The 13872-nt window shown below is 43.2% G+C and overlaps 1 protein-coding gene across 2 annotated transcripts in view; it reads left to right on the top strand.

The window, feature by feature from the left end:
- Zzef1 (zinc finger ZZ-type and EF-hand domain containing 1) overlaps positions 1-13872 on the top strand; it is a 135488-nt gene that overhangs the window by 59747 nt on the left and 61869 nt on the right. The window contains exons 16-25 of one of the 2 annotated variants that reach the window (XM_032912264.1): positions 1614-1747; positions 3605-3672; positions 4755-4869; positions 8875-9034; positions 9746-9867; positions 9967-10089; positions 10714-10880; positions 10961-11042; positions 11450-11651; positions 12716-12864. In XM_032912264.1, coding sequence (XP_032768155.1) covers positions 1614-1747; positions 3605-3672; positions 4755-4869; positions 8875-9034; positions 9746-9867; positions 9967-10089; positions 10714-10880; positions 10961-11042; positions 11450-11651; positions 12716-12864 — 1322 coding nt within the window. Of the gene's footprint in view, positions 1-1613; positions 1748-3601; positions 3673-4754; positions 4870-8874; positions 9035-9745; positions 9868-9966; positions 10090-10713; positions 10881-10960; positions 11043-11449; positions 11652-12715; positions 12865-13872 lie in introns of both variants that reach the window. The other variant, XM_032912265.1, reaches the window with a different exon arrangement.

The following is a 13872-nucleotide window of genomic DNA, read 5'->3' as shown; positions in this document are numbered from 1 at the left end:
TAAGACTAGGCACATCTTCTTCTATTGAGGCTAGACTAGGCAGTCCAGTTACGGGAAAGGGATCCATAGGCAGGCAATGTAGTCAGAGACAGCCCCTGCTCCTGATTAGGAGTCCCGTGTAAAGACCCAGCTATACAACTGTTACCTATGTGCAGAGGGCCTAGGCCTATTCCATACATTCTTTCTGGTTGGTAGCTCAGTCTCTATGAGCCCAGGTTAGTTGATTCTGTAGGTTTTCTGGTGGTGTCCTTGTCCCTTCTTCCATAGGATTCCCCAAGCTCTGGCTTTTAGTTTAATGTTTGGCTTTTAGTTTCTGCATCTGTTTCCATCAGTTGCTGGGTGAAGCCTCTCTAGTGACAGTTATGTTAGACTCCTATCTACTAGTATAACAGAGTATCATTAATAGTGTCAGGGGTGGGCTCCCTCTCATGGCATGGGTCTCAAGTTGGGTGAGTCATTGGTTGGCCCATCAGTCAAATTCTGCTCCATCTTTTACCTCTGCACATCTTGTGGGCAGGACAGATTATGCATTTAAGGTTTTGTGGTTGGGTTGGTGTTCAGTCTTGCCTGGTTATGGGAGATGACCTATTGAGGGTCCATAATCCCTCGTTGCTAGGAGCCTTAACTAGGGTCACCCTCATGGATTCCTGGGAGTTTCCATTGTCCTAGGTTTCTAGTTCATCCCAGAGAGTCCCCAAACCCCAGCCTACTGCCAATCCAGTACTTTCTCCCTCCATCCTCCCCCCACCTCATCCCTCCTGTTTCCATTCCCACTCTCCCCACCCCCCAGCCCCCTGCCTCCACCCTCACCCCCATGTCTAATCTATTTCCTCTTCTCAGTGAGATTCAAGTGTTCCCCTTGGCCCCCCTTGTTACTTAGCTTCTTTGGGACTGTGCATTGTAGCATGACTATCTTGACCTTTATGACTAACATCCACTTAGAAGTTAGTGCACACCATGGTTTGTTTGTTTGTTGTTGTTGTTGTTGCTTTTGTTTTGTTTTGTTTTGTTTTCTGGGTCTGGATTTCCTCAATCAGGATGATCTTTTTCTTGTTCACAAAACTCAGTTTTATGTAGTTGTGGGCCTCAAACCCAGAGCTTCACAAATGCTAGGCAAGCACTCTGCCAACTGATGTATATCCCTAACACAACAGGAGAATTTTGTATGATGCCTTTTGGATTACTGTTTTGAGTTGAGGGTTTGTTTTTTAACAGCTGACTTCCTCCTAGTTTCTGATACAGTTCTGTTATATTGAGGGTAATTACTTTCACAGCGTTCAACCTTAAAGTCATTCAAGACTCTGGACGAGGCCATTAGGGAGAGAGGCTATAGTAACAACCGAGGATGAAGCACATATAACACCTGAGAGTACTTTTAAGTCTGTCTCAAGTGTGTCTCAAGAGAGCAGAGAAATCAAGATATACAAATTTGTCCAGATAGTCTTTGTTTTAGTCATATGTTAATAAAAACTAACTTACCTTTACTACTAAACCTATACAAAGAAATAGTTTGTTCTGGTACAAAGCACAACGTGGAGTAGTGGATTTGTAATCAGGTTAGTTAGGGAATAGATGGAATGTGTTAGAGCTGATCCGTTGTTCTTTTTCATTAGTGGTAGATAGAGCTGATGGAGATTCCATGCCCATGGAGATCCTAAAACAAGAAGTTAGAAACACTCTTCTCAATGGGGCTGCCATCTTCTTTCCTGATCGACAGACCCGGCGAAACCAGCTCTTCACCATGATGGTAATTATGTACCAAAAGTGTGGATTCCATGACTGAGTTAGTCTTTATCTTCTCTTCTCTGAATACAGGACAGTGTTTTCTGATGCTCTCACTATCTGCACAGCTTTGTGTGAGATTTTAAAGGACTGTGTTCAATTTGGATTTCATAGCTTGTCCCCTGCATAGTCACAGTGTAGTTTCCACTCTTATGACTTCCCTACAAATAAATTTTTATCTTTTCTTTCCAAATTATGAGAAAAATTTAAAGGAATAAAACAGTGAGTGCCATCACCTAACTTTGACAGTGGCACACTCAGGCTAATCTTGTTTCATCTGTGATATGCTTCACTTACTTTTTAGTATACACACTCACCCAGTGTCATTTTGAAGTAAATCCCTCATCTGTTTTATTCATAACTATCTCAGTATATAACTGAAGAAAACCTAACCAGGTTTGGCTCCTCAGCTGATGGTTCTTACCCTCCTAGGGCCCCTTTCCACATTCCTCAGATTCAGTACCAACGTGAAAGGTGCCTTTTGTAGATAAAGCACTGTGCTGTCAAATGGAACGTTTTATACCAAGTACTCTTGCATTTGTCTGCTGGAAGCACTCATCAGGTAGATGAATAAATGACTGTTGTTGTTGTTAGCATGTGTCCCATGTGAAACATAGAAGACATTTGGCCACTTGAATAGTTAGTGTCTCCTGGCAAAGCAGCCTTGTTTTTTTCTCTCTGTTCATCCCTTCAGAGAGGGATTAGGTTGGGACTTTTTGTTGTTTTTTTGTTTTGTTTTGTTTTGTTTTGTTTTTCACTTTACACCATCATGAGTTAAACAGCACTGCTAATCTTTATGTTGCTAAACAATTCTCTCATAAGGCAGCTGTGTTTATTGTGCCTATCTCTATGTTCCCAACTGTACTGTACCAAGCAGAGGCCTAGGTCTTAAATGCTCTGGAATCTCCCTTAGTGCCTTACGTAAAAACTGGTGTTTAGGGGCTGGTGACCCCTTGTAACCTTGACACACAAACATCACTCTTAAGTCATAAGATTTTGTTAAGTTATAACATTTCCTTTCTTGTTCATTCCCAAGATCACACGTGAATATCAACATTTCAACATAAGCATTGCAAAATTTAAAAGTCCTGCAATCTTTAAAAATTCAGTCTCTTTAAAAAATATTTAGTCTCTTAAAATCCAGAGTCTTTGTAAAATTCTAAAATCTGTTTAAAAATTCAAATTCAACTTCAGTTGGTTTGGTCTCTTGGTAATCACAGCTTATTCTTAAGTCCCAGCAGACTGGAACCACAAATTCTTAACTCAAAATATTCTACACCCCTAATAGAGTCTTTAAATGACTCTCAAACTTCCACTGGCACCTCATAAGCCAGGCTTCCATCATCTGAATTTCTCTCAACATTCTTTTCTTCCAACCTCCCACAGAACAGCACACTAAGTTTTGAACACTCAGTGGCTTTTCTAGCCCAAGTTCCAAAATCCCTTCTACAATCCTCCCCAAAACAGCATAGTCAGGTCCGTCACAGCAATACCCCACAATCCTGGTACCAATTCCTGTTTTGGAGTTTCTATTGCTATGATGAAAAATCATGACCAAAGCAACCTGGGGAGAAAGGGGCTTATTTGGCTTACACTTCACATTGCTGTTCATCTCGAAGGAAGTCTGGATAGGAATTCAAACAGGGCAGGAACCTGGAGACAGGAACTGATGGAGACAGGAGGTCCTGAAGGAGTGTTGCTTACTGGCTTAGTTGAATGCTTTGAGATGGTCCAGTGGGTGGTGGCATTCTGTGCTGCTCTAAGGTCTCGAGAATGTTAGGGAGTCGGTTTTCTAAATGTACAGTTTCTGGTTTCCTAGAAGAATGTCACTGAGCACGAACGCAAGCAGTCTCTGCAACTCACTTTCCGTTCACTCTGCACATATTTTAGGTAAGTTTACTTTTCTTTATTTGTCAAATACTTTGGATCATTGTAAAATTATTATTATCATCATCACCATTATTATGATAGCTATTTCTTCTCATGTCTTTTGTAATTGTGCTTCCTCTGCTAATCTATAAAGCTTCAGTTTCTGAAGTTTTTCTAGGTGTAAGAGTGACTAGAATAGTGATGTACTTCAAGTCCTAGTCATTATAAAAACAGTTATATTTGGGTCCACTGTGGATCCTTTCTGAGTGCTTCAGTGTCTAAGGGAATTTTAAAGGTAAAAACTGTAATTGAAGGAGGTTCAGGTCTTATATTTAAATCTATATATTCAACTACCTAAAACCTAGCCACAAACCAGAGTAGTGACACATGCCTATCAGTCCAACATTCCAGCAATGCAGACAGAAGAATCTCCAAGAGGTTAAGGCCACCCTGGCTGCATGCACACTGAGTTCCAGGTCTGCCTAGGCCACATAGTAAACTCTGTCTCAAAAACAAAAACAAGAGCTAGGGAGATACCTCAGGTGGTAATGTGCTTGCCTTACAAGAAGACTTGAACTCAATCCCCAGAATCTACATTAAAAAACAAAAACAAAAACCACAAACAAAAAAACAAACAAACCCAGAAATGGTGGTATGGCATGTAATCCCAGTGCTGAGGGGCAGAAAAAGGGAGATCCCTGGGGCTTGCTGGTGAGCCGCCCCCTTTGCATGTCCCTGGCCAGTGAGAGACCCTTTCTCAAGCAAACAAAGTGGGCAGTACCTAAGGAATAGTTCACAAGGTTATTTTCTAACCTTCACACACACACACACACACACACACACACACACACACACACACACACACACACACCTGCAAAAAAGCATGGAGTAGTAATTTGCAAAAAGAAGATAAGCAGGAGCTGGGAGGACTTGGAGTTGTGTTGTTATCAAAGACGCAAATGGATTTGCATGTGATATAAGGGACAGCACAGCTTGTCTTCCTGACATTGAAAGCTGTCTACGTTCTTTTTGGGACCTTCAGGGTAGAAAACATGAAAATCCCTAGCCCGTACTCAGATGTTGACAGGTTTGTGTCCTTTCAGTGATAAGGATCCGGGAGGCCTTCTGCTTTTACCTGAGAAGAGTGACCTGGCCACCATGAACACCAGTGAAGTCCTGGCAGTCATGAACACCCTCCTCTCTGTTGCTGCTCGAGAGGTACCTAGTGACAGTGATCCGTTGTCTTCACTTTCTGCTGTCAGGAACACGGTTATGCCGGTCACCATTCCTTCCCTGTAACCCTCATTTGCAATATGATTACACTTTGATATTGATTGCTTCACTCGGCACAGAGGTTTCCAGCTGCCCCTGCAAGCAAATAGGAGAGTTTCATTTATCTTAGCAAGGACTGAAAACATAAGGGTGCTTGGTAAGACTTCTATAAACAGAGGAATGGACATCAAGTGCCCAGTAGTATTGGTCAGTGAGCCCAGCAAGATCTGATTTTTGTTTTCTGAAAACTTCTTTGACTTTTTAAACCAACATCAGTTCATGAATTTTCAGCCCTATCAACTCTGACACTATAATCTCTCTATCTCATGATGGTGATAATTTATGTGTCGTTCTTCTTAGAATGTGGCCCACACTGATACCAATAAGTATTGCCTAAACAGAAGTTAGGTTTCCAGGTCCCACAGCATGCTGCTCATTCCACATCCCTAGGGATAAGGTTTAAACATTTTTACCAAGCACCTCAGGAGGCTAACCTAAGAATCCAAGGAGCTCTTATAGTAGGAGAATTGTCTAGGCCCCACCCTTGAGTTATTTCGAAATATGGACTTCAGAATGACTCGTCTTATATCTTGTGATTGAGCTTAGTGTTTTTAGGCTTGTTTGTTTGTTTAATTCATTGTTTTTAAAATGTTTTTGGTTTTTTAATACAGTCTCATCTAACCCAGACTACTTACCAAGAATGACCTCAAATTTGTGATTCTTCTGTTTCCACCTCCTGTATGCTTTGATTATAGGTGGAATATGCATTCTGGGGATGAAGTGCAGGGCTTCATGTGTTTTAGGCAACTGACATGGGAACTGAACTACATCCTAGCCCTGACCTCCAGTTGTTAGTATTCCCCGTTACTCAGTTGTTATTAAAACCATCTGCAGTAGTAAGCTAGTGGGCAGTCCCTGTTCTTGTAACCTTACTGAGCATGTAGTCTAACTGAGTTACCAGCGGTCCCAGCTCCACTGAGGCTGACCACTGTCTAACGACCATGTCTTCACACTAACGTTTCTGTCATTATATTCCTTCTGTTTTTGACCTTGTGCTTTCTGTCATTTTTCTGGGCTCTTCTGCTATCCCTGAATCTTCTTTTTAATGCTCGCTCTTAACTATTTGTTTCCAATATGTGCTCTCGACCCTGGGTGGCCACTGCTCACTCTAGTGTCCACCTCTATTTCTGCCATTTCCCCTTCCTTGAAGCTCAATTCCATTCTGTATGTTCCTCAGATGTGAGTCTTTCTAAACTCTTGTCTTCCCCAGTCCTGCATTCACTTGCTGAGATAGAGAACTTCAGGGATCCCACTGGACTTCACTCTGTTGATTGTGCTTCCTGTGGGAGGAGTTGCTAAATGTCGGAGCCAGGACTAAAATCTGGGCTACTCTGTCTTGTCCTCTTTCCAAAAGGTCACACTTGTTGTAAGCTGTAGCTAGAGAAATGGTGCAGCATTTTTGCCAAAGATTTCCCTGTAAGCCTTAGCACTTGGAAATCAATACTTACCCTGTGAGCCCTCGCACATCTGAGCACAGAGGAGTTGGATTACACTGAGCCTCTGAAGCAGAGATCATTCAGCTGCTGGCATAGTTCCCTGAGATATTGGTGATTGATTATACAAGAGAGGTAGAGTTGGATTAGGTAAAAGTGCTCAGGATTGCTTATTTGAAGTTTTCTCCTGAATCTGTTAATTCACCCGTATCCACTGGATGCCTGCTGTGTACAAGGCCCTGAGGCAGGCACAAGGGATGTAGTGACAGAGGAGCCCAGTGTAGAGAGCAGAAGACATGCCATCAATCTCACTGTGCAGCCAGTCGTGCTGTCAGCACAGTCAGGTGGGAGAGGCTGGGAGGCACACACAGCCCTATCTACAGGAACTTGAAAGGTGCTTTGGAGAAGGTGATATTGGAGCCTGGGAGAGACAAAATCTAGAGAAGAAAATAGAGGCAGTGTAGGCAGAGGGGGCCTGTGACAGACAAGATGGGAAGGAACAGGTGCTTGAAGAGTGGAATAGCAGTATGTGAACTTCAGGTGTGACCGAGCTGCTCACTCCAGAGCCAGAGCTGGGGTTGTAAGATTTAACACGCTGGTGGTAGGTGAAGCTAGGCCTGGACGGCTCTATGAGCAGCTGGAGGACATCTGCAAAAGGAAGGCCAGCTGGGAGGGCATAGGCAGGATTTCAAGAGAGCTGCAACTGAAGGAGGAGGAAAAGTGAGGAGGGCACGAGTGAACAAAGTGTGAGGTGCAGAGAGAAGCTGTGCCCTCCACATGATAACTGGTACCTGTGAGGTCCCCTCAGAAGCAAAAGAATGAGAGACAGAAGCAAAACCACAATAAATGAAGGCACTTTTAAATTTTTTAAAGTTTATATTTTTTATCTTATGTATGTGAGTATTTTCCCTGAATGTATGTATTGTTCTTGACTGGTGCTCTCCGAGGTCAGAAGAGGATATTGGAGCCAAGTATTGGTGCCACATGCCTTTAATTCCAAAACTTGGGAGGCAGAAGCAGTCAGATCTCTGAGTTTGAGGCCAGCCTGGTCTACATAATGAGTTAGTTCCAGGACAGCCAGTGCTACACAGAGAAACCTTGTTAGAAAAACAAAAACAAAAACAAGAGAGAGTATCAGATTCCTCAGAACTGGAGTTACAGATGATTGTACTGAACCTGGGTCCTTTGCAAGAGCAACAAATAGTCTCAACCGCTGAACCAACTCAGCTTTCCAGCCTGAAAAAAGAAAGACAGGGGTGGCCAACCACACCGTTAAGCCAGGTGCTTGGGAGGCAGAGCAGGCAGATCTCTGAGTGTGAGCCAGCCTAGTCTACAGAGTGAGTTTCAGGACATCGAGGGCTACACAGAGAAGCCATATCTTGAAAAACCAAAATAAATAAATGAATAAACAAATAAAATAGGGTCTCATGCCCTGACCGGTTTGAAACTCCCAGAAATACACCTACCTCTGCCTCCTGAGTGCTAGAATTAAAACTGGGTACAGAAATGCCTAGCTGTAAAGGTACCTTTTAGAATGAGGAGAATGGATGGATGCAGAAGAGAAAGGATGGATAGATGGATGGGACACACACACACACACACACACACACACACACACACACACACACACACACACACACCCACTCTATTTAAGGACTAGTCTATCTGAAGTCCAGGCTCCCTGCCACACTAGCTCTTTGGTAGCTTGACTTTCTCTCTCCTCTCTAAATGGAGCCAACATAATTTCATTTGGACTCACTGGTTTCCTTTCTTTCCTTTCTTGTTATTTCTGTGCAGTGTTTGTTTGTTTTGCCTGACAGAATCCTGTGCATATGTCTGTGACATACTTGCTTTAATGAGTATTGGTTGTGAGGTTTATCATGTTGATATATGCGCTGTCTTTCACTTGTTTCCAATAGCCTTTATGACACGTCATAGCTTATCTGTTTTACTTTAGAAAATGATTTGGTTCTAGCTTGGTAAAGTTGATTCCACAATGGTGCCAATATAAATACACCTTTGAACTTACATACAAGACAGACTCTAGAGGTCAGGTGACTGACCCCCTTAAAGAAAGCTTCAAGAACAGAGATGATGATTAGACAGGCCATAGAAAAACAAACAGTTGTTTTAGGGTAAAAGAAATTTGATCAAATACACAGGAAGAGCCACAAAGAGAGAAGAATGAAGATATAAAAGAAGGAAGAGATCAGCAATTGGATGGGTTCCTTGGGGTGCAGAAACAGATGGCCTGTGGAAGAAAACTGTGGCTTTGTTCATAAAGCCATCTTTCTCACTCTGCTACTGGATTGACTATTCCCCGTGTACATGGTTTGGGATTTTTTGTTTTTGTTTTGTTTGTTTGTTTGTTTGTCTCTAGTAACAGTTGCTTTGGCAGAGACATCTCACTGTGGTCTCTGAATAGTCTTGTTTGGACACTCTGTCTGCTTTCTTGCAGTGTGAGTTGTTGATGCTCAGTCGGGCCCATGGGGAGGTTGGCTCCGTGCTCTTCTCCCTGTTCTGGTCTGTGCAAGGCAGCCTGCTCTCCTGGTGCTTCCTGCAGCTCAAGAGCACAGATGCTGCAGCCAAAGAGCTCGCCATGGATCTTATTGAAAAATGTGAGTGTCAGCAATCCATGACCACAGACAGGTTTCTAAATTTGACCTGGCAAGAACACTCTTCCTCAGTAACTCATGTACTCATGTATTGAGTGTGCATGTGGTTTTCTGTATCACAGTCCTCTTAGCAGGGCTGATTTTGTCTTTTTTCTTCTTTAAGACAGAGTCTCACTACTATCCCAGGCTGACCTCAGACTCACAGTTTTCTGCCTCAGGCCCATAGTGCTGGATTACAGGCACGTGCCTCCATGACTGGCATAGATAGCTTCACTTGGAGAAATGTTATCCCCACTTCCCTGAAAAGTAACAAAAACAAAGGCATAGCTCACTTTAAGAGCAACCTTTACTGAGTTCTGGACTGCTTTCCCTCCCAGAAGCATTTGCCTGATGACTAACAGTCTCATCTGATGCGGAAGCCCCAGCTTCTGTATCCCTCTACAGCAGTGGTTCTAAACTGTCCTAATGCTGAAATCCTTTAATACAGTTTCTCATGTCATGGTAACCCCAACCATAAAATTACTTTAATTTCTATTTCATAACTGTAATTTTGCTACTGTGATAAATTGTAACATAAATATCTGTGTTTTCCAATGGTCTTTACTGACCACAGGTTGAGAACCACTGCTCTATAGCTTCATTTTTGATGATAATTAAGCAAGTGAATGTTTTTTCCTATATCAAGTATTAACTTCTCCCTTTATGTTTTGGTAGATGTGGGACAGTTTCTGGCAAGCATGAGAGTGATTTTGGAGTCCCTTTTGTCACAGTATAGTGGAAAGACCATAGTAGAAAAATTATGTAATTCGGTGTTTTCCATGGCAGCTCGTCAACTGGTAAGAGAAAATGGGGGCTGTTTGTAATAAGCAGAGAGGGATATTTAGCCCAGAGATCATCTGAAGTGTATGGTAAGCCCTCTGTTCATCTTCTTGCAGGTCATCTTCCTGCTAGACTTCTGCACTTTAGATGTTTCCCACTGTACACTGCTAAGAGAGTTCAGCACCCTCACAGAGCTGTTGAAGAAGCTATGCAGTGACCCTGAAGGAGGCCTGAGCAAGGTGACTCCAGGTGGCCCTTGAAGCTGCATATCACTCTCCTGGGAGAGAGTGACTGCTCTGACTGATGTCCCCACATGTAGACCTAGAAGACTTCAGAGACAAGTTAGATTTGGAAGTCTCTTCTTTATTTTGCAGTATACAAAATTTCCAATGGGCTGCACTCCACAGCAGTCCTATGGCCACTGTTTAAACGAAAAGACATACGTTTAGTAGGCTTAAAAGAGAGTCAGAGAAGAGGGGGGGAGTCTCACACTTGCCAGAGTCCCAAATAAGAATAAGTTAAGCGCATTGAAACTCTCTAATTCAGGGGCTTTGTTGCTTTTGTTTTTGTTTTTTTCTCCACTGAAAAGTTATACTTGTAATCATTTGTAAGAAGTAGCTGTGTTCTTGCTAAAAGATAGAAGGTGGTCACAGAGCCCCTGGAGTATAGTAAAGGTGAGTGTGCTGTATGGAGTGGTGAACAGGTGCTGGTGTCTATATGGATTGCAAAGTCATGCCTTTAGCTCTGAAGTGGCTTTTCAGAGCTATGAGAGTCCATGCTCCTGCAGCTCTGGGAAGCAGCCTGTTGTACCAGCTGGGGTGGAGTAATTTGAACTGCTTTTGCTGACTCATTTGTCTTTCTAGTTGGATGTGGAGACCTGGCAGCAGGAGCAACCTGTGGTATTGCATACCTGGACCAAGGAATCCACTCACAACTATGAAAATAACTGCCATGAAGTGTCTGTCTTTGTTAGCCCAGGGGCAACTTATTTTGAGGTGGAATTTGATGAGAGGTGTGAGACTGAGAAAAGGTGAGACTCATGAGTTACTTTCTCAAACAATAGTGGGTCAGAAACAAGCAAAGGAAGTAATGGGGACTGTGTCTTCACAGGTATGATTATTTGGAATTTACTGACTCTAGAGGTGGGAAGACACGCTATGACACCAAAGTTGGGACTTATAAATGGCCCAAGGTGAGTGGCATTCGCAGAAGGAAGTGAATACCCCCTTTGGTAGTTTTTCCCCTTTGTTAGTCCTTGGGACAATAGAACTATCAGTCTTGACCAGTGGAACCAGGAAAAGGGGCCCAGAATCTAGTTTTTCTTGATCTCTGGGCAGGAGGTTGGGAGCAGAAGCCTACATAATCATGGTCACTGGCTGGGACAGTTGCAGACATCAGCAGCCAGTTTCTCCTTATTTTGCTTCTTTGTGAATGCAGTTATGAATTTTGGGGCTTAGTTGTATCCTTGTACATTTCTCCTTAGCTTAGACTTCTGGAAATAGAGACCCCTTCTTAAATGTTTTAAATTTCAAGTTGCTTGCTGACAACTGAGTTAGCCCTCTGCCATCTCTTTGACCACATGACTTCGTTTGTCTCTAGAAAGTGACCTTTAAGGATGGCCCTCGGCTGCAGTTCCTCTTTCATTCTGACAGCAGTAACAATGAGTGGGGCTACAAGTTCACTGTCACTGCCTATGGTCTGCCTGATGTTGCTGTGTCTTGGGGCTTGGACTTGCAACTCCTTGTCTCCCGACTGATGGGGCGCCTTGCTTCCCAGTGCATGGCACTCAAGTCAGTGCATCGTAAGTCCACAGCCCTGTCTCCTTCTTTCTTCAGAACCACATTGAAGAGCAAGGTGGGACTCTTATAAGTGGTCCTCACATAGTGATGGAGTAAGGTATTGACAACATTGCCTGTCAGTTTCCACTACGCACTTGATACCTTTGTTTGGAGGGTTCTTAACTTAGGGTCTAGCTCTCATCACAGAGGGTGCCACTCAGTCCTCTGTCTATGGAGGACAAGTGGATGAGAAGCCAGGTTCTAGCAAGCAATCTGATTTTTATTTTATAAATAGATTGAGGTATACTCCAACCAGAGAGCAGAGATATAGGATCAAACAACTGCATGCCATGTAAGTGGATATTTCTGTCGTCTGCAGATACAGAGGTAATGGCTATGTCTTAAAATAATTTAAGATTGTTATTAAACTCATCAAAGATTTGGAATAAGTCTTTCTGTTTTCAAGCCTGGTGATGCACACCTTAAATCCCAGCACTCAGGAGGTAGAGACAGGAGGATATCTGTGGGTCTGAGGTCAGCCTGGTCTACATAGCAAATTCCAGGACATATCAGTCTCAAAAAATCATTTTCTATTTTGGTATCTTTTTAATCTTGAGTTTTTTCCATTGTAAAAGTAAAATGTCACAGAAAAATGATATATTGGAAAACAAAACAAACAAACCCAAACCAGTAGAAACCTCTCCCTCCTCACCCCTGAAGATGACTATGCTCAGTACCTTTATGCCTTCCTAGACTGTGCTTCTGTGTTTAACTATAGGATGTTTAATTGTGTTGTGTGAAAACAACCGTGTAAATGGTGAGCGCTTTTCTAAGATTAGTATTCCTACCTGGCCCCAGCAGGCCTGGGGGGTGGTTCACACCACATTTTCCACCTATGAAGCATACATGTCTCTGTGGCGCTCTCTCCCGGTGCTAAGCCTTGGTGTATGCTGATGAGGTGGCTCAATTCCACTCTCAGAAGTGTAGGTGAATTTCTTCCAATTTTTTTTTTAATGTTCTTTGTCAGCTCACAGTTTTTTGTATTAAATTAAAAATAGAACTCTCATGAGCTGCACTTTCTCTACAGAGTTAGGCAGTAACCTGGCAATATCACAGGCAAAGCTGACTGCGGTCCTGAACTCTCCATTGTGGAAACCTGTCTTCAGGCATCAGATTTGCCCAGAGTTGGAATTAGAAGCAAGCTGGCCCACTCACCCACACCAGGATGGGAAGGAGGTATTTACTCTTCTGACACTGTTCTGTTTGGGTGGGGCTTTGTGCCTTGTATCCACTGCCTTACATTATAAGCCTCTGTGGGACTGCCAGCTCCTTGAGGCTGAAGCTGACATTGTTATTTTTGTCCTAACTATACAACAGGGACCTAAATACAGTGTGTGTCTGGAAGTGTGGAATGAAAGACTGTCGAGATACAGTTGGTACTCAGAGAATCTCTCTTGCTGTCCCCTCACAGACGGAGGCTGTGCTTCTAGTGCCTGCAGACCCACACTTGAAATGACTGCTGTCTCCTGTCCTCTACTGAACAGTAGCACTTAGTTTAGGCGTATCATATTTTTTTAAATGGAGCAAGTTTGTCCTCTGCCTCTACTCGTTTCCCATTCTTCTCTTTTCTTTCCTTTTCTCCTCTCTCTCTCCCTCCCAAGTTACCCCATGGTTTATCCAAACCCAGTGGCTCTTCCTCTTCTAGTACCCATGCTCCCTTCCGTTAAATCTGCTGTCCTTCAGGCTCTGTCCTCCTGTCCATAGTGGGTCAGTGTCTTTTCTCACTATCTGATCTTGCTTTGTTGTCCTTTTTCCCTCCTTCTCTAAAGATCAGCTGTACTCAGGCTTCCTTCTCTGTTCCATAGTCCTCCAAGACTTCATCTTTTTCGTCCTTGACTACTGTCCCACGTGCGGGAATAATCCCACAATCCCTCTGGCACTTTCTTTTCCAGACTCTGGACTTCTCTTATGGATTTCCATTTCTACACCCTGCCTCCAAAGTGTGAAACTAGAGTGTCTCCCAGCAATGTTCAGTGGTCATTATTTGTCCAGCCCCCAACCATTGCTCCATAACCTTCACTACTGCCCTGTTCTTGCCCTTCCTCTGCAGTCAGCTACGAGCCCTGTAGACTCTTCCTCAGGATGTTCATCTCTGCTCTTCCCTCTGTCCCCATCTTTATCCAAGCCCTCTCTTTGCACCTGCATTATTATATCAGGAAATACCAAGGATTTTTTTGTTTTGTT

The sequence above is a fragment of the Rattus rattus genome, chromosome 9, assembly GCF_011064425.1.
Source record: "Rattus rattus isolate New Zealand chromosome 9, Rrattus_CSIRO_v1, whole genome shotgun sequence".
NCBI lineage: Eukaryota > Metazoa > Chordata > Mammalia > Rodentia > Muridae > Rattus > Rattus rattus.
This window is presented reverse-complemented; position numbering and strand designations above follow the sequence as displayed.